This window comes from Heptranchias perlo, chromosome 15 (genome assembly GCF_035084215.1).
Source record: "Heptranchias perlo isolate sHepPer1 chromosome 15, sHepPer1.hap1, whole genome shotgun sequence".
NCBI lineage: Eukaryota > Metazoa > Chordata > Chondrichthyes > Hexanchiformes > Hexanchidae > Heptranchias > Heptranchias perlo.
In genome coordinates, this window is record NC_090339.1 from 55,276,942 (window position 1) to 55,297,034 (window position 20,093).

General features: G+C 42.8%; 2 protein-coding genes across 9 annotated transcripts in view; one reads left to right on the forward strand and one right to left on the reverse strand.

Annotated features, from left to right (window-relative positions):
• mtmr1b (myotubularin related protein 1b) overlaps positions 1-5,881 on the forward strand; it is a 73,066-nt gene extending 67,185 nt beyond the window's left edge. For all 3 annotated transcript variants that reach the window (XM_067997274.1, XM_067997275.1, XM_067997276.1), the window contains one exon: positions 329-5,881. In XM_067997274.1, the coding sequence (XP_067853375.1) occupies positions 329-490 (162 nt within the window). In that variant the 3' untranslated portion in view covers positions 491-5,881. The remainder of the gene's footprint in view (positions 1-328) is intronic.
• Positions 1-20,093, reverse strand: part of cd99l2 (CD99 molecule-like 2) — a 120,515-nt gene that overhangs the window by 6,432 nt on the left and 93,990 nt on the right. For 4 of the 6 annotated variants that reach the window (XM_067997278.1, XM_067997277.1, XM_067997282.1 and 1 more), the window contains 5 exons: positions 18,718-18,795; positions 17,911-17,943; positions 16,653-16,769; positions 13,451-13,516; positions 5,616-10,756 (listed from right to left, as the gene is read on the reverse strand). In XM_067997278.1, the coding sequence (XP_067853379.1) occupies positions 10,692-10,756; positions 13,451-13,516; positions 16,653-16,769; positions 17,911-17,943; positions 18,718-18,795 (359 nt within the window). In that variant the 3' untranslated portion in view covers positions 5,616-10,691. The other 2 variants (XR_010965798.1, XM_067997281.1) reach the window with 2 other exon arrangements.

The window sequence follows — 20,093 nt, forward strand, 5'->3', positions numbered from 1 at the left end:
TCTATGTAAATACCTCAGTTATATTCTCTGGAACTGTCCCCCAATTACTCTGTGCCTTGCTGCTACCATCCCCACCTATCAAAAACCTCCTCAATCTTTTGGACCAAGCATTTTGCTCACCTGCCCTACTATTGTTTGCCACCTGCCTTTCCTATGTCAAAGTGCCTTGGGACACTTGTTTCACTGAATTGCAAGCTCCTGTTGACATTTAATCAACTATTGAAGAAAAACTTAAGTTAGGAACCAGGAAACTATTGAGCGTTGCAAAGCAGTGACTCGGTATATTTGAACTGTTTGAGTGATGGTCTCATTGTACTTTTTGTGACAGGTGCCAATACACCAGAATTGCAAGGAGCTTCTCGGCATCCGGGCTGAGCTTCAGAAGAAAGTAGAGGAGCTTCAGCGTGAGGTCAGCAATCTGGCGGTGTCATCTTCCTCTGAAAGAGCTTCGCCCACGCATTCAGTGTCACCTGTACAGACGACTGTCTGAACTCCCCACCCCTCTCTCTGCTATGGATTGCTGGTACCCAGTCATTGGAGTTACAACTGGCAAGACTGCAACATGTACTTGAAAGCTGTAAATATGGATTTTTTTTTTTGTGTGTGTATGTGTGTGCAATACTTCACTGCATATTTTAGGTTTTGTAAACCTGTGTATGGACGCCCCTGTTGTATGACCACTTCATCCTGATGCCGAGATTGTCGGTGGCAGGGTGGATTTGAATGCCACTGTACAATCTGGCCTAAACTTTGGCAGTGCCATTCCATGAATTGGCCAGTCGAGAGGAGGAGGTAGGCATACTTATCTGATGGGTGAGCCTGGCCAAGGACCACAGTGCCAAGTACATTTTGTGGTGAACTGATGAGAAGACTGCTAGATCTCCTACCCCTCCCCTCCCCGAAAGCATGCCCATGTTGGCCATCTTGGACTTGAACCTGTGACCTAGGGTTGGGAGGCAGGTATCCTGTCTCAACCCCAAAAAAGTTCCAGTTTGTTTTTGGGTAGGGAACTTTACTATTAATATTTTAACAACTTGTCCTTAATAAAATCTGTGTTTTTTTAAGAGGGTGCCCATAGATGGCTCTATCATTCCCCATGTGCACCAATCATTAAACTCATCATTGCAAATAAATTTAAACACTGTCCAGAAGCTTCCAAGAAGGCTTTTTGAATGCTTGGGTGGCAGTGCATTCTTGTACGTAAGACTTAGTCTTCAAAACCTTAGCAGTAGTATTCTCACCCGTGAACTGCACACACAAAGCTGAAATGTGTTTAAGGTAGGGACGCTGTTTGACTTAGTTTTTTTTTAAAAGTGTTTTAAAGTGTGGATGTATTTTTCTTGTATGGAGACGAGGGCACTGTGTGCCTTTCAGTGCATAACTTTTTTTGAATACAGAAGGGGGATTCAAACACCAAGACATCCAGTCTGTCTGGGCCGAGAAAGCTGCAACATAAGTGAACAGCTTGTTTTATTTGTAATTGTGAGGATCATAGAGATTTCACAAAAATAGTTTGCAAACATCATAGAAGCTGCAAGCCTCTTGAAACCAGGAAAGGCCTTTCATTTGTTAAAACATGAAAGTGTCCTTGGTACCAACACTTAAGATTGATGCAGAATTTGTGCAGAGATGAAAAGTATAACAAGGTTATAATTTTTTCATTCCAATTATTCATCAAATGAAGAGATGTTCTGTAGATTTGTCCCGGTCTACTTTTACATTGATGCAGGATTCAAACTTTACATGCATTATTTTTATGACTGTTCTGACACAATTTGTATTTTGAAAGCAAAATCTTTCAGTATTTAGAGAGTAGATAGATCATTGACTAGAGGCCAAACAGTAATTGCATGTTTTAATCGTGGACCCAAAACTTTTGTCACTTTCTGATCAAATGATTTTTAACATTATTAGCTAAATGGACCAAACTGTTCAATAACCAGTCAACTGTATCTTTAGCCTTGTCTGTGTGGATTTGATGCACTCTGTGTTTGAGATGAACGTCTGACGTTATACTTTGGATGGGCTAAAGCTGAATTTCAATCTGTACTTTGGGTTTCTGAACAAACACTTTAAGTATCCAAAACTGATTATTTGAATTGCATCTCGAGACAACGACCTAAAGCTAAACCCATATTCAGATTGTCCTCAGATTGGCAAGTTCTTCCATCACCATCCCTAGGTATGTCCTGTCCCACCAGCAGGACAGACCGACCCGAGGAGACGGTACACTGACATACAGTCAGGAGGGAGTGACCCTCGGAGTCCTCAACATTGAATGTGTACCTCATGAAATCTCATGGCATCAGGTCAAACATGGGCAAGGAAACCTCCTGCTGATTACCACCTACCATCCTCCCTCAGCTGATGAATCAGTCCTCCTCCATGTTAAGCACCACTTGGAGGAAGCACTGAGGGTAGTAAGGGCACAGAATGTACTCTGGGTGGGGGACTTCAATGTCCATCACCAAGAGTGGCTTGGTAGTACCACTACTGACCGAGCTGGCCGAGTCCTGAAGGACATAGCTGCCAGACTGGGCCTGCGGCAAGTGGTGAGAGAACGAACACGAGGGAAAAACCTACTTGACCTCATCCTCACCACTCTACCTGTTGTAGATGCATCTGTCCATGACAGTAGTGGTAGGAGTGACCACTGCATAGTCCTCGTGGCGATGAAGTCCCGTCTTCGCACTAAGGACACCATCCAACGTGTTATGTGACACTATCAGCTGTGCAAAATGGGATAGATTCAGAACAGATCGAGCAGCTCAAAACTGGGCATCCATGAGGCGCTGTAAGCCATCAGCAGCAGTAGAATTGTATTCCAGCACAATCTGTAACCTCATGGCCTGGCATATTCCTCACTCTACCATTACCAACAAGCCAGGGGATCAACCCTGGTTCAATGAGGAGTGTCGAAGAGCATGCCAGGAGCAGCACCAGGCACTACCTAAAAATGAGGTGCCAACCTGGTGAAGCTACAACTCAAGACGACATGCATGCTAAACAGCGGAAGCAACGTCCTATAGACAGAGCTAAGCGATTCCACTACTGACGGATCAGATCAAAGCTCTGCAGTCCTGCCACATCCAGTCGTGAATGGTGGTGGACAATTAAACAACTAACGGGAGGAGGGGGCTCTATAAACATCCCCATCCTTAATGATGGCAGAGTACAGCATGTGAGTGCAAAAGACAAGGCTGAAGCGTTTGTAACCATCTTCAGCCAGAAGTGTCGAGTGGATGATCCATCTCGGCCTCCTCCCGATATCCCCACCATCACAGAAGCCAGTCTTCAGCCAATTCGATTCACTCCACGTGATATCAAGAAATGGCTGAGTGCACTGGATACAGCAAAGGCTATGGGCCCTGACCACATCCCGACTGTAGTGCTGAAGACTTGTGCTCCAGACCTAGCCGCGCCTCCAGCCAAGCTGTTCCAGTACAGCTACAACATTGGCATCTACCCACCAATGTGGAAAATTGCCCAGGTATGTCCTGTCCACAAAAAGCAGGACAAATCCAATCTGGCCAATTACCGCCCCATCAGTCTACTCTCAATCATCAGCAAAGTGATGGAAGGTGTCGTCGACAGTGCTATCAAATGGCACTTACCCATAACCTGCTCACTAACGCTCAGTTTGGGTTCCGCCAGGACCACTTGGCTCCAGACCTCGTTAGAGCCTTGGTCCAAACATGGACAAAAGAGCTGAATTCTAGAGGTGAGGAGAGAGTGACTGTCCTTGCCATCAAGGCAGCATTTGACCGAGTGTGGCACCAAGGCGCCCTAGTAAAATTGGAGAGTTTTCCCCACTTCCCTTTGACTTCAGTGGCTGGAGTCATACCTAGCACAAAGGAAGATGGTAGTGCTTGTTGGAGGCCAATCATCTCAGCCCCAGGACATTGCTGCAGGAGTTCCTCAGGGCAGTGTCTTAGGTCCAACCATTTTCAACTGCTTCATCAATGATCTTCCCTCCATCATATGGTCAGAAATGGGGATGTTTGCTGATGATTACACAGTGTTCAGTTCCATTCACAACCCCTCAGATAATGAAGCAGTCCGAGCCTGCATGCAGCAAGACCTGGACAATATCCAGGCTTGGGCTGATAAGTGGCAAGTAACATTTGCGCCAGACAAGTGCCAGGCAATGACCATCTCCAACAAGAGAGAGTATAACCACCTCCCCTTGACATTCAACGGCATTACCATCACCGAATTCCCCCACCATCAACATCCTGGGGGTCACCATTGACCAGAAACTTAACTGGACCAGCCATATAAATACTGTGGCTACGAGAGCAGGTCAGAGGCTGGTTATTCTGTGGCGAGTGACTCACCTCCTGACTCCCTGAAGCCTTTCCACCATCTACAACGGCACAAGTCAGGAGTGTGATGGAATACCCTCCACTTGCCTGGATGAGTGCAGCTCCAACAACACTCAAGAAGCTCAACACTATCCAGGACAAAGCAGCCCGCTTGATTGGCACCCCATCCACCACCCTAAACATTCACTCCCTTCACCACCGGCGCACCGTGGCTCAGTGTGTACCATCCACAGGATGCACTGCAGCAACTCGCCAAGGCTTCTTCGACAGCACCTCCCAAACCCGCGACCTTCATCACCTAGAAGGACAAGGGCAGCAGGCACATGGGAACAACACCACCTGCAAGTTTCCCCCCCCCCCCCCCTCCCTCCATCCCAAATCACACACCGTCCCAACTTGGAAATATATCGCCGTTCCTTCATCGTCGCTGGGTCAAGATCCTGGAACTCCCTAACAGCACTGTGGGAACAGCTTCACCACACGGACTGAACCGGTTCAAGGCGGCGGCTCACCACCACCTTAAGGGCAATTAGGGATGGGCAATAAATGCTGGCCTCGCCAGCGACGCCCACATCCCATGAACTAATTTTTAAAAAGCACTGTAAGGAGCCGCCAGTCTGGACTAGCAAAGCCTTACCTGTTCTATTACAATTCCTGGACGACCAAGTATTAATTTTTACCTTTCATCTCTATAGTGTTACAGCTTTTCAACTCTGGCTGCCAGTGTCTTGTGTCAAAGAAAACTAGCAATCCCACTGCCAACATTGCCACTAATGTACATATTTCTTAAGTGGATAAATAACGATTAAAAATATTACAGGTCCTGAGTTGTTACAAATAAAAGCATGATATATTTTTAAAGAATTTTAACAGTTGGAACTACCACTGCATTTAACTTTTGGTTATGGTGTGATCTTATAGTAGTGAACATTTGATATATTTAAATGTAGAAAGTGTTTGCCATTAATGCATTACATTTTAAATGGGTTGTATATGCTACAAGGCCTCATCTGGCCTGCTCAGGTGGACGTAAAAGATCCCATGGCACTTTTCGAAGAAGAGCAGGGGAGATCCCCCTGGTGTCCTGGTCAACATTTATCCCCCAACCAACATTGCTGAAACAGATTATCTGCTCATTTGATTCATTGCAGTTTGTACAGATTTTATACAGCAATGAACTGCTTAACTTACATCTTCAGCAATGATATCACCCCTAAAACTGGAAACAAAATGTATCCTATTACTAAAAAGGACCAAATTATTTGTAATTAAGAGAAAGTAGAAACCTGATTTATGTAGAAGTTTTATTCAGTGCTTCCAATTTGGTTACAGTTCAATTATTAAGTGGTCACTGAGGTACAAAGTTACATCGCCTATGGTGGATTTTGTTGTTCATCCCAACTGAAATTACACAAGTATTCTAACCAAACTTTAAACATGCCATTATCTATTAGAACAGCCTGACCTTTGAAAGGACCGATCCGGTACTGGTTTGTTAACCTCTTGTCTATATTGCATTAGCCTTGCGAAAAATTTAATAAACCTTCGAGAGTTTATGCAGGTGTTTCTTTTTTTAAATTGCAGCACAATTAAGCTTTTTTCCCCCCCTTATTCATTAAATAGTTGACTATCAATTTATTCGACAATCTTGCTGCATTCACTATACACCACGTATTTCATCTTCCTGTGTATTTTGGAAGTTGCACCTTTTTACTTCATGGTTCTCCACGGTCAACCCATCTTCATTCCTGACCAATTCCGCTACAACACACCTGATCGTTAGCAGCTGTAAGTTAAAAGGAATGTGACCATTCCCTCATAATTCACCGCTTGTATATTAAAATAGTTTCATGCACGAGCTCCCAAACCAGCTGACACTGCATAAACCTCTGTCATTCCACCCTGGCCATCTGCTCTGGGTTTTGCTTTGCATTGCTGACTGTATACTTCAAATTCAGTTAACTACAAGAGTGAGAAATATTCATAACTGATTTGACACCATAAGTTGTGGAACTAGTAAAAACAGCAGTATGAATAGGTGAACATAAAAACACATAGGCATGCACATTTCATTGGAAGGTGCTATTTTCTTTTGATATTTAAAATGCACCTAAGGAAAGAAAAAATAGTGTAGAAAAGTGTAAAATTAAACTTGAGCCAGGCACCAGCTGTATCACTGATTTTTTTCCCCCCATTGTATTTGACTTGCAACCCATCTCTCGTACTGTCTATACCATTAGAAGCTGCCTCAGGTTAACCTTTTGGTCAAAACCTTCATGGGTATGTTTGCCTCTCGAGCAGTTTTGAAAAGACGCCAATGTCAATGTCACCCCAGAGGTTTGGTATATGGTTGATAGGGGTTTCTATGTGCTCTATACAAGTACTGTTTATACATACGACAGTGAGAAGAGTTGAAGGACAAATACTTACACCCATACATCACTGTAATGATGAGCCTGGAGTTTCCTCCATGGGCACAACCCAAAATTGCACCCAATTTGCTGCCGTTAAATTACTCCCACGTATCCTCCCAATCTCATTAGAATATGCCCAAACTCAAAATGGGCGTAAATCAGCGTAAACAATTGGGGCCCAAGGAAACACCAAACCTACAACAGTATATATTGGAAACTGCAGTATACAATACAATGCAAAGGTTCTTTTTAAAAGTTCCACAGTCTGTTTCGGGGGTGGGGGGGGGGGGGGAAATAAAAGACATTTGAAAATGTGGTCTGTACTTCTGATCTGTCAATCACGTGAAAGGCTGCAGTATATTTCCTAGAACTGTCTGTAAACCATCAGCTGAGCGAGTGACCCATGTATCAACAAATTAAAAATAAGAGCATATCATTAATATACATAATATATAACAAATATACACACACAATCTAACAGTTTTCCCTCAACTGCCTGTTAGGTTTTGTGACTAATTACAGTGAGCCTACAAACATTTTCATACAGATCTATATCTATACACACACTCACTCACCTTCACACAAATAATAATAGCTTATGTGCTGTAGGGCTGTAACATAATCTCATTCTTCAAATGCCTTTTATAAACCAGGTTCAAGAGGTTGTAACATGTCTGTACCCAATGACGGTATGACAGCCTTGTAATAAACTTCAAGCTAATCATTTATAAAACAGGTAAAATACTAATTGCTGGGAATTTTTGTTTAGCTTTAATAAAGCACATCAAATTACTATCAGGTTATATTATATAGATGCAACAGACACCTGAGCTACAAGACTACAGCTGAATTTGTTTTTACTAGAGAAGTCTGAGAGGGGATCTTATTAAGGTATTTGAGAGATTTAAAGGTACGAATAGGTTGAATCCCATGGCCCTGAAAACGACTAGGGAGTATGGAATACAGATCAGAAGATCAAAAGGTGAATGGATAAGACTCTATATGACTAGTCCACGTTGTTTTCTTAAAATTAGAGCTAGGCCATTTATGAGTGAAATCGGGAAGCACTTTTTCAAAGGGTAGTGGAAATCTGGAACTCTCTTCCCCCAAAAGGCTGTAGATGCTGAGTCAATTGAAATTTTCATGACTGAGATTGACAGGTTTTTATTAGGTAAGGGTATAGAGGGATCAAAGGTGGATAAATGGATTTGAGGTACAGATCAGCTGTAATTTAATTGAATGGCTGAATGGGCTACTGGGATCCCTCCACCATAATGAAGAAGCAGCAGCTACTGCCCATCCAGTATAGGTCAAGAACTCCAATCCATACCCAAATCTCACACCAGATCCACATAACAGAACAAAATAGCATTTACTTTGCTCACACTGGTCTGCTGTTGCGTATTTTTAATTCTTCACAGAAAGAAACAAGTGCACTGTAGATACACTGCAGCTTTAAACTCCCACTGCCCTCTGTCACATAGCTATTGATTTTTTTTTTACTTCACTGCAGCATTCTGGGGAATGAGAAACCTTCAGAGTAATGAAACAGAGACAAGGATGAATAATGAAATTAACACAAGTACTTCACCATTTCATTTTAAAAAGCTGCTCTACTCCACGCATAAACTTACTTAATTTAAAGAATTAAAATAACAGAGTAAATTTTGCTCGTAATTTGATGTGTTTTCGGGACAGCTCCATCCCCATATTAACATGCTGTTTGGGGGCCTATTAAATTACATACATCTGGAATGTGCATTACAACAGAGCTTTTTTGTGAATGGTTTAATGTAAAAACACTCCTGGCTAGGTAGAAAACAGATGGTAAATGATTGTTCAAGTGTTACTATATTTGTAGTGGTGCATCCTGTGATGGATCGTGAGGAGCCAACCCACTTGGTATTCAGTCCACACCGAGATACTTACTCTCTGCTGCCTGCAATGAGCTGAGAGTATGCTGTGTGCCAGCGACAGTCGGTAGCCATACGACGTTACAAATGAGATGGTGAAGCTCCTGCGAGTGTTTACAGATGATGCACTGACATCATTCCTGTAAATGCTTGTTGCTACCAGTCACGGAGCCAGCACAGCACAGCCAGTGCAATCTGTGAGCACTCACACATTCCAGTGCTCGGACTGGAATATCTAAAACAGATGTCATCGATGTGACATCTGGAAAATTCATTTTAATTGTCAGCTTTAAAATTAAGTTAATTAATGGGGAGTTAAGGTTTTACAGAGAACGTGCAAGGTTATATTGTCTGATTTTAGAAAGGGGCCCTGTTAAAAAGGGAAAGGATAAAGTTTAACTGAGGGCAGGTGATGTAAACAAAATTCACTTTTTAAAACTAAAATCACAATTTTTAAGATACAAGACATAAAACTTACTGTATAAACTAGGAAATCTCCCGAGTGTTGCTCATGGCTTTGGAGCATAGCTGCGATGTTCAGCTGCTGGCCAGGCCTGTCCTTTTAAGGCGACTCTTCTAAGTTAGCAAATCAGGGTAAACGTAGCCGAGGACAGAGGACAGTTGGAATTGCTTGTAAATTTCAAGCTCCGGGTCAATGACGGGCTGTTTCTTTTTCAATATGTATGTATGTATGTATATACACATACACACACACACGCAAAGACTAGGAGACCACCCATGGCATTGCTTAAAACAAATCAGCACGACAAAGGTGTGAGAGGAAACAAGTGTGATGCTTACAGGAAGTGCACTAGAAACGATTTTTAATGTAAGTTCTTCTGTATCTATAACAAAACGTAAGGGGTACACACTAGCAGCCGCAAGACTTTATACATGATAAATACTTTGCTTGTGATCGCATAGTATAGTGGTTTATGTCCTTTGGTTGTGAAAATTGATTGATATTCCAGAGCTCATGCAGCAGGCACTGATCCAGGCAAGAGGCTCAACCTGTAAAGGAGAGTTGTGGAGTAAAGGCTGAATACAGTCATTTAAAAAATATATTCACAAGGAAACTGCATTCACTCACTAACCTCTCCTACAGGTGCACACCCTCATATGTGTAAAATTTGTAATAGTAATTCAGGCAGAGGTTATCATTGTTGCAGAAATGAACAGGCAGACCTAAGCTTTCTGTTATCTAACACTAACAGCAATTAGCGTGCGATTTTTTTCAGTTTTCCCCTCCCTTTTTGTAAAGTTCAGTTTCCAGCGGACAGGATGGCCTGATCCAAATATCTGAGATGATGGCACGGTTTGAATCTTAATGTAGGAACATTTGAGTCGTCCACAGCCAGTCACTATACCCTTCAAGTCCCTGAATAGGCTTTAACTGCTTTCTCCAAAATCTCCAACAGCATCTCCAGAATAAAGGAGAGAAGGGTGATTTTGCACAATTGGAGATATTTAACTGTACGGTGTATTTTTTTGAATCATTCTAGTTTGCATTTCTTTATATAATGAAGGGTGGTAAAATGGATTCCAGGAGAAGGACACACTGCCGTCTGGAACGACTGTATCACATTCTTAATTCTGCCACCATCTCTGATACACATAAATCAACCCACGGCTGTTCACTATAATGGTGTCGGTGAGGACCCACCCCACCCCGCCCCCCCAAAACCTGCTACAGGAACAGATCTAACTGATAAACTTCATTATTACTAAAACACCAGAAACAAATCTCTAAACTACATGCTTTGTCCAAGCAGCGGCTTCTGCTGAGTTCCTCATATCCAAGCCAAGTACTTTCATATTGTCCTTTACTTTTATGTAGGCCCTACATCAGCTTTGAACCGTTGTAGAGTACCTACTCTAACCATTACACCATACCTAGTCTAATACACATTTAAAGGGACAATCTAAGGTTTTAAGGATCACTTTCCATAAAGCAGCCATTTTATTTTAAATAAAACAAAGAAAGCCATTTTAAGCAGAAGTGGTCTCAAGGCAAAGGCCTTCTTTTCCAGCACTGCGATCTAGATCTGATTTGCGTGGTCTGCAGGTGGCTGCTCTGACTGTGTCTGAAGGAGGCTCTGTCCAGCTGCAGGAAGATTCAGCCAAAGAGAAAAAAAAAAGAGATAATTTTAAACAAGGCAGGCAGTGTACATTACGAAGGCCATTGAGAGTCCAGAATTATAAACAAAGTCAGCAGACCCCCCCTGTCAGAGTCCACAGTACATTCAAGTAATATCTGTGACAGACACAGTCTGAATCAGCACCAAAACTTCTGCCATTTTGTTTGTCCATTTCTTGATCCTAATGTTGGAATTGTTGCTGACACTCTTTATATTGGATCACAGTGCGTTTGGTGAGATTGCTGTGTGACTGGCACAAACAGCATTGTAAAGGTTCGTTAAGGTCACAGAATGTTGTCTGGAACCTTGCCTTGTGCGAGCTACATTCCTCTGCTAAACAGTTAAATAGTCAGCCTTCTGTGACTGCTTCTCATTTTAGATCTGCTCGCTTTTTAAAGCTGTGTTGTGCTATAGAGTTGCTTATTTATTTCCGAATCCCATCAGCTGTCTTGAAATTAGCTAGTAAACCTGTTTGGATCTTTTCCCCTGACGGAATCAATTATGATTTTGAAACCATATTTATATCCAGACTTGTTCTACAACTATATTTTTGCCTTGTGTCACTGGTGTGTAAATCCCTTTCTCACCTCCAGATTTCTACACTGATTCTTGTTCAGTACCACCCAAGTGTATTTCTTCGCTTTTCCAAACTGCTGGTACTGAACCTGTACTCACTTTGAATAAATATGCACCTATACACGGCCTCAACTTTACTGAAAGAGTCTCAGTAAAATAGCAGTGTAGACTGCCAGGGCATATATCGTATTGGTATGCCAGCATTTATCCAGGGCAGCTCGGCCATGACTGCTGGTCATGGGAGGCCCTGTCGCCAGAACTTCCAACTCAAGTCCCTTGCGCAAGTCCTGTATATTTTTTTTTAAATCAGCACCCTACCCCCACTATTTTCTATGGTGGTTCATCCTCACATGCAAACAAAAACGTTCTCTGAGGACACAAGTCCCCCCCTCCCTCCCCCCGCCAACATCTCTAAGCACAATTAAGATCTCAGTGTTCTGGTCACCAGTTCTCTTGGCTGAGTAATCACAATTGACTGGTAAGAAAAGGAGGAAATTAGCTCAAAGAGAAGGTGAGGATTAGACACGCTGTGGGAAAATGAAGAATTATTGCCTGGGATACAAGTAGAGTGGGACCTGTTTATAATGAAACTGCGTCACAACAAAATCCTGCCGGAGCAAGGTTTTCACTCACTGAAAGAGCTAGCTGAATGTGAAGTACAAGAGGGGAATGGAAGTCAATCGGGAAGACTGCGCCAAATCAACATTTACAGAGTAAAGGCAGCTGGTTAGTCGAGGCAGCCCGTTACAAACGCACGGTACAGAAAGTCAAACCAACCAAAACTTGACAGAAAGGAAAACGAAAGCGGAAAATATAGATGAACATGAGCTTGAAAATAAAAAGGGACATCATGGACATGCAAAGAAGATTCCAGAACCTGAAGGTGACCAGAGGGATTTGGAGAGAGAAAGTTCCAACAAACGTGGAGAGACTCTTCACAGGATGAATGAGCTCAGATGAACCCTGTAAGCAGGAATTATTTTCGTTATAACAGTAGTGTTATCCATTTAGTTACATGTTAAATGAAGTGGGATATTGGAAATTTAATAGCATAAATACAGTTTCACTAGAGCTGAGCTCACTGTAAGCAGGTTCCACTGTCATTATCTTCAGTGAATTACTGAAGTTTATGGTCTATGAAAACTAACATCTGTTTTTCTGGTGTAGTATTTTCCATGGTTTTGATTTAAATTGATTGACCAATGATAAATCTTAAACATGTTGCTCTTCTAAAACTCTTATCAAATTCATTGGAAATGTCAGAATCAATGTTTCACCAAGCAAATTTTTAATAAACCAGCCTAAAATGGAGAGCTAATGAGTTCACTAGTGGTCGATGAGAATTTTGAGAAGGAGAGGCAGGGTCAATGTGCAGCCATGTCCATTTAAGCCTAGATACTGCTCTTGGTTATAATGGTGAATGCTTTACACATTTACATGGCATTCTTCAATCTGCTACTTTAATGCAGGTGTTAACCTGTTTAAAACAAAGGAAAGGAGAGCATTAACTGTTCATTCTCCAATATCGCCAATGGCAATTTAAAGACTGTGTTTTCCATGGAGCTGGCACTGTGCCCACCATGGCACTGGATGCTGCTCCAACGTCTTGTGCCACAGAGTGGCAAGATGCCTATTCACCAACCTGGTAAGATTCCAATCATGGCTGTGGTGGTGATGGGGGAGGGGAGTTGCTGGGTGGAGATCAGGCACTTCCCCTACTGAGGGGACAGGGAAGAAACGTTCAAAGAAATCAATCATTCAGGACTGTTCTCAAGCATCTAATGGCCAACTCCAGAGTACAACAGGCAAAAGGCCCAGGAGAAGATCTATCTGGGGTAGGAAATGGCACATGTGCACAGAACGAAGGGGAAGTGTCACTGAAATTGGAACCAAAAAATAAGACAGCTGATTTATTTTTATTTAAAAAGATATCCATCCTCTGTAAGTAAGCATGAGAAAAGATTATTGGGTATTTGTTCAATACCACCTTTTTAAAAAAATTGAATAAAGTGTTCATTTTATGATGTAAAGAGGTTAAGTAAATAAGTGATATTTTACAAAAGTGGAAAGAGACAGACACTCACCTTGTGGCTCAGTCATTGCCCCCGCTTCAACATTTTCTCCTTTTACGTTCTGTGGATTGAGACTCTCTGTGGAGTTAAGGCACGCGAGAAAGCAAATAAGACAGGTTCTGAATTCAGTGATTTCAGTGAACTAACACTATGATCAGATGCAGACATAATGACGTCAGCAATAAATGAATTCTAATAGATTTACTCACTGGGGTAAAAAGTATCAAAGTCTGGCCCCTTCATCTCCTCCCCTCCCTCAAAAAACAAAGTAACTTTTAAATGGTACCGTTAGCAGTGAGATTTGAAAGGTTTCCTGTCACAATTAGGGTTGCCAACTCTAGTTGGATGTATTCCTGGAGGTTTAATCACATGACCTCCCACCTCCAAACTCCCCGCCCAGTCAAACAGTCTTTATTACCATCTCCAAGACTTTTACAACTAATAAACGAAAGTGTTCAAAGAAAATGAAAAGAAAAACTTTTTTTTTTAAAATGCCCCTATGAATTTTCTCCCGGTTTGCTCGCAGCAGTGTCCAGGAGCTTAATCTTTAATTCCTGGAGACTCCAGGTCAATCCTGGAGAGTTGGCAACCCCAGTTATAATGTTAGTTTGTGCATGTGCAAGTCTGTAACAGAGACTGAGTTGCTATGTCTAACCTACGTGGATTGAAGTTAATGATTAATTCTGCCTTTATATTGTACAATACTGCTTCAGACCTGTTTGTATTGGCCGACGAGCTCTGGAGTCCGTCCCATTTACATTGTGCAGTGGATTCCAGCGGCAACACATAAATAAACAAGACTGCATCAAATCAAAGTTGGTTTACTGTCCACGAATCTTCCCCTAGAGCTGGAGACAGCCTGTGCAGGTCACCAATGCAAAACACCATTTCTGGCCTGTAAAAGGCAGATTGAGTACTTAATCCGCCTGCAGCTCAAAATAAGTAACAGGCACCACCAGTGACCGAGTAAATGAAGCAGCGTGGGGAGAACCAGCTCCTGAGACAACACTCAGCTGGTGGCAGCACACCCGCCCTTGATTACCTTGCCATGCTTAGGGTTGCCAACTCTGGTTGGATATATTCCTGGAGGTTTTATCACATGACCTCCCTGCCTCCAATCTCATCTCCAATATTTTTATAACTAATAAACAAAAGTGTTCAAACGAAACTTAAATAAACCCCACACAATTGTTTTTAACGCCCCTATGATTTTTCTCCCGGGTTTGCTCACAACTGTGTCCAGGAGATTAATCTGTAATTCCTGGAGACTCCAAGAGACAACCATGGAGGGTTGGCAACCCTAGCTGTGCTGCTGTTGAGAGTCTGGACTGCTGAGACTTAAATGCTAGAGTATTGAAGGATATGGTAGTGTAGTGGTTACTGTATTGGACTGACAACCCAGAGGTCGTGAGTTCAAATCCCACCATGCCAAGTTGTGACCTTAAATTCAATAAAATCTTGGCTGGCACCAGTAGAAAAAGCTGCTGAACTGTCATTAAAAACCCAACTGATTCACTAATGCCCTTCTGGGAAGTGAACTGGCCACTCCTACCCAGTCTGGCTCATATGTGACTACAGCCCCATACTAAGTGGTTGACTCAATACCCTGGGGCTGCCAGGGATGGGCAATAAATGCCAGCATCGCTCACATCCCAAGAACAAATATTTATATATAAATATTTTATACAACTGCCAGAATAAATCCTTGGGGGAATTTCACTGATCTCTTGCATCATAGAGGTAAAAACAAGGAGCTTTGTAACATCATTAACTTGACAATGACTAGAATTGATCAACATGGCAAGAGAGGTCGCACAGACTAGCATTAGACCAACTCACACTGTTTTGTGATTTAAACTGAGGGGAGACAAAAGTTAAGAACGATTAGACAGTGGAGCAGTTCTGCATCCCCCCTCCTACCTTTTTAATTAAAAAAAAAATCAGGGAGCGCAAATAAAGGAGTTATTAAAAAGATTTACCGCACGACCATCTTCAGTGGCTATCCAAAGTAAGTAGGGAGAAACTATTACAAAGAACAGCAAGTCAGAATCAGGACAAGAGGGGGCCAGGGTCAACAGCGGGGGTATTTAAAAGAAAATGGAGTCAAGAAAAGAATGCTAATTATAAATAGCAACGTAAACAGCAAATACAGAAAGTGCCTAAAAGTCATTCAGCACAGATTAGAGAGTGGCAGGTTAATGTTTCAGGTGGGATCCCTCACTGATGGCTGCTCCTAACCACTTTCTCCATCAGATTCAATGGCGGGGGCATCACTGACGAACCTAACCATGTTCTTATGTGTTGTACATAAGAACGTAAGAAATCGGAGCAAGAGTATGGCCCCTCGAGCCTGCTCCACCATTCAATAAAATCATGGCTGATCTTCGACCTCCACTTTCCCACCCGATCCCCGTATTCCTTGATTCCCTTAGGGCCCAAAAATCAATCGATCTCAGCTTGAATATACTCAATGACAGAGCCTCCACAGCCCTCTCGGGTAGAGAATTCCAAAGATTCACAACCCTAGTGAAGAAATTTCTCCTCATCTCAGTCTTAAATGGCCGACCCCTTATCCTGAGACTATGCCCCCTAGTTCGAGACTCTCCAGCCAGGGGAGGCAGCACTTTCTAGCAGGAGCCAATGAAAGGAGTGCCTCGGCCACTTCCTCTCCTCCTCCCCCCCCCCCCCCCACCTCCCCACCCCACCGACCCCCACTCCCTGCAGCAGCCGAGGTTTATAGTGCCCCAAGTGCCAAGGCCCACTTAATTCAGCAGGGGCCAGGGAACCGAATGCAGGAACTGGTGGCTCATTTACTTTTTAAATCGGCTGATATATCAACGGGGCGTATTCTACATGTTTTTGGAATGTTAGTCGCAGTGCCATTGGTAGCCAACAGGTAGCAATATGAGACTAATTAGGGGTCATAAATATAAGATAGTCACTAATAAATCCAATAGGGAATTCAGGAGAAACGTTTTTACCCAGAGGGTGGTTAGACTTGCTATCACATGGAGTAGTTGAGGCGAATAGCATAGATGCATTTAAGAGGAAGCTAAATAAACACATGAGGGAGAAAGGAATAAAACATGCAGATAGGTGAGATGAAGAGGGGCGGGAGGCTCGTGTGCAGCATAAATGCCGGCACAGACCAGTTTGGACGAATAGCCTGTTTCTGTGCTGTAAATTCTATGTAACATTGATGAATGTACTGTACCTTGTATTTTAAAACATAATTGCTTCTTCTGGTAGGCAATGTAACTGGTGACTGCGCCCAAAAAAGCTGCAGCCACAGCACTGGCGATTCCAGCTATTGTTGTTTCAGGTATATCGACTGGGAGAGAAAAGGAAACACAGAATGAGGAACAATGTTAATCTCTCAACAAAAATAACGTAATGTGAGCTGCCGCTTATTACTTGATCTTGTTTCAATATATTTTCTATACTGAAAACAGCCGCTGTGTGCTAAAATAGTGAATCTGAATCTAAAAGGGGAGTGTGGCTTGGGATCTGTAGAACATGCACTCCATCAAACTGGCTGGTGTAGTCAATACATCAAAACTTGTAAAGTACAACAATTTGAAATGTGAAAGCCTGTACGTTATCATGAATTTCTTGCTTGAAAGCAAGAAAATACTCCGTTTATAAACATACTGAGTGGCAGCAATGGAGTAGTGCTCAACTACATGCCATCTCTCGGTGACATCATTTGTGGGCATGGGCTCAGCTTTCACAAGTATCCCGACAACACCTAGTTCTTTCCTTCATTGTCGCCGGGTCAAAATCCCTACCTAACAGCACTGTGGGCGTACCATCACCACATGGACTGCAGTGGTTTGAGAAGGCGGCCCACCATCACTTTCTCAAGGGCAGCAAATGCTGGTCTTGCCAGTGATGCTCATATCTCCAGAATGAATTTAAAGAAACCTCTCTGTCCCATCCTTGACTCCATTATCGCCACTGTGCTGAAAGGCTGCTTATCCATCGTCAAGTGACGTCTGGAATCAAGCTGCTCTCTTCCAGCAGCAGAGTCACTCGTGGTCAGTTCCATTCCTGATTCAGCTTCTGTCTGCTGTTCTGACAACACGCGTCGATTCCTCCCCCTCCCCCCCCCTCCCTCCCTCAGGCCCAGAACCTAGGCTCTGTTTGGCACTGCGCTCGGCAACCACTGTGCAGGTGAAGCCCGGATACCAATGCCAACAACAGATGAGGATTTAAACATGGGCGCCCAGTGCCTGGCATCAAAGCCACCAGAACATGGCAAGCACACGTTTAAACTTTCTGGAAACAAAGATTGTGACCATCTCAAACTTCCACCGCCGTCATTCTATTCATTCCTTTTGATAATGGACGTGAATGGCCGAAGCTGTCACCAGTGCAGGCTCTGAAACTTGCTCCGTGGGACAGGGCACACAGCCAGCAGCAACTGAGTCATCACCTGATGCAATTTGATTCAACCGATTAGGAACACTTACCCTGATTCTGGTCATCGGAAGGTATGTCCTCACCTAGGAAACAAGGTAAGAAGTGATTTTGTGCTGCACCACAAAGGCTGTAGAAAAAAGGGGCAGGAAGAGCAGCATCAAACTGGGAACGGGAAGCTCAAATGTGTTAAAAAAAAAGAAAAATTCCCATTCGCTACGCCATTACAGGAATCACAACATACTGTACCAGATTGCTGTTAAAAAAAAATGTACAGTGCAGGTCCTGTCAGGAGTAGAATTGACTACTTTTATAATCAAATACAAAAAAGACTTGAAAAATTGTTTCTTTTTGTAAGAAAAACGCAGATTGCAGCGTGATATGATAGAAGTGTTTACAATTATGAAAGGATGTGACAGGGTAGATAGAAACAGACTGTTCCCAGTCGTTGAGGGGTCAAGAACAAGGGACCACAGATACAAGGTTAAATGTAAATGATTTAGAACAGAGGGCAGAAGAAACCTCTTTACGCAGAGAGTTGTGAGGATGTGGAATTCATTTCCAACGTTAGTGGTTCAGGCAGAAACTATGTCAACATTCAAGGTTAGATTGGATAGGTGGATGAAGGAAAAGGAGTTGAAGGGATATGGGAACAGGGCAGATAAATGTGATTCGAATTACTTGCTCAAACGGAGGTTAAACACCAACTCAAACTGGTTGGGCCGAATGGCCTGTTTTCCGTGTTGTAACTTCTATGTACTTCTATCTAGATTTTGACATCTAGCAATCATTCCACAAGTTGTGCATTGTGTCATTGTGTGAAAACCACAAACTGATGAATTCAATTGCGTGAAGGTTACCTGACTTTTTCTTGTCTGGGTTGTAGCCCCCATCGTCCAACACATCTTCGAGATCTTTATCTGAAATGTCGGATGTATCTACACACAAAGAGATGGTATCAGTACTAAACGCATTGGAGCATAACCGTGCACCCCAGAACAAGGTATTTAAGTGAAAGTGGCATTCTGAGGTTTGAAAACCTCCCAACATTGCACGGCCGACAAGAATTTTTGCTCAGCTGCTAGTGGCAAGTGGAATTTATCCTATCTAACGGATCGGGTGTGAAGGTGCCTGTAGGCTACATCACATCATCAGCGCAACTGGGAGACAATCTGCATTGTACATTCTAGAAATGTCGACAGCGTATTCTGTTTATTCCAAATCTTATTACAGAACTTCCAACCAAAGAGAAAATATTGACATGTGGGAGACAATCTGGAGCATACTCTACATTTGAGCTCATTAAGGTGTTGGAAAGCCAGACAGCATTCACAAATAGGCCTTATTTACATGCCACAACCTCTCTCCAAACACACTAGCTGTCAACGGATCTTTCACATCAAGTTGTCTGATGAGTTCATGTTTTGGATATGATAGCAGTGGTTGGATAATTCCCAAATGATCCAATGGAATCCTACCCAAAATGTGACATGATGCAATTTAGGACAACCTTGCTTAGGGCTGAGCTGACAAAACATGGCAGCATGAAAATGTCCTTTGGAAAAATAAAAATGACGTGTCCTTTGCTGTACAACCAACTAACGATTCGCCAGATCAATGTTTGGCTGGAATAACTCAGCAATTTCACAGCATTCACACAGCTGGCTGATGGCAGGGGACTTGAGGTTTGTCTCGCATGTCACTTTAAGTTGATATCATTTGTCAATCTTGTCTGGAAAAAAAAAATCCAACATACAGCAAGACTCTCAGGATTGTTTCACTGGTGATGATTTTCTGTTGTGGCGAGGTCCCTCTTCGGGAAATGCTCAAACTAATTTCACTGAAGATTCCTAGCAGCCATGACACAAACGATGTCCCAATCTGGATTCAAATCGAGTGTCCATGCACCTCCCAGCCCATTACTTTTCTTGTAGTTTACTCTCCTTTTGCATTTATTTTTGAATTTGACATCTTATTATCTTAAATCTTGGGCTCAAGCTAGACCCAAATTTCAGGGTGCTCACATAGAAGTGACTCAGAGAGCTCTCTGATCTGGTGTCGGACGGTGACAAGAGACTGAGGGAGCCGTGGAAGCAGAACAAACTCCACGGGATCCGTGCAGAATAAAATCAGCACAGAGCTCTGAGAATATCAGCACACAGGACCTGGAGTTAACAGATGTCCCTGGAACCAGTTTCATTGAAAGAAACTGAATGAATGAAGATTTGCTCCAGCC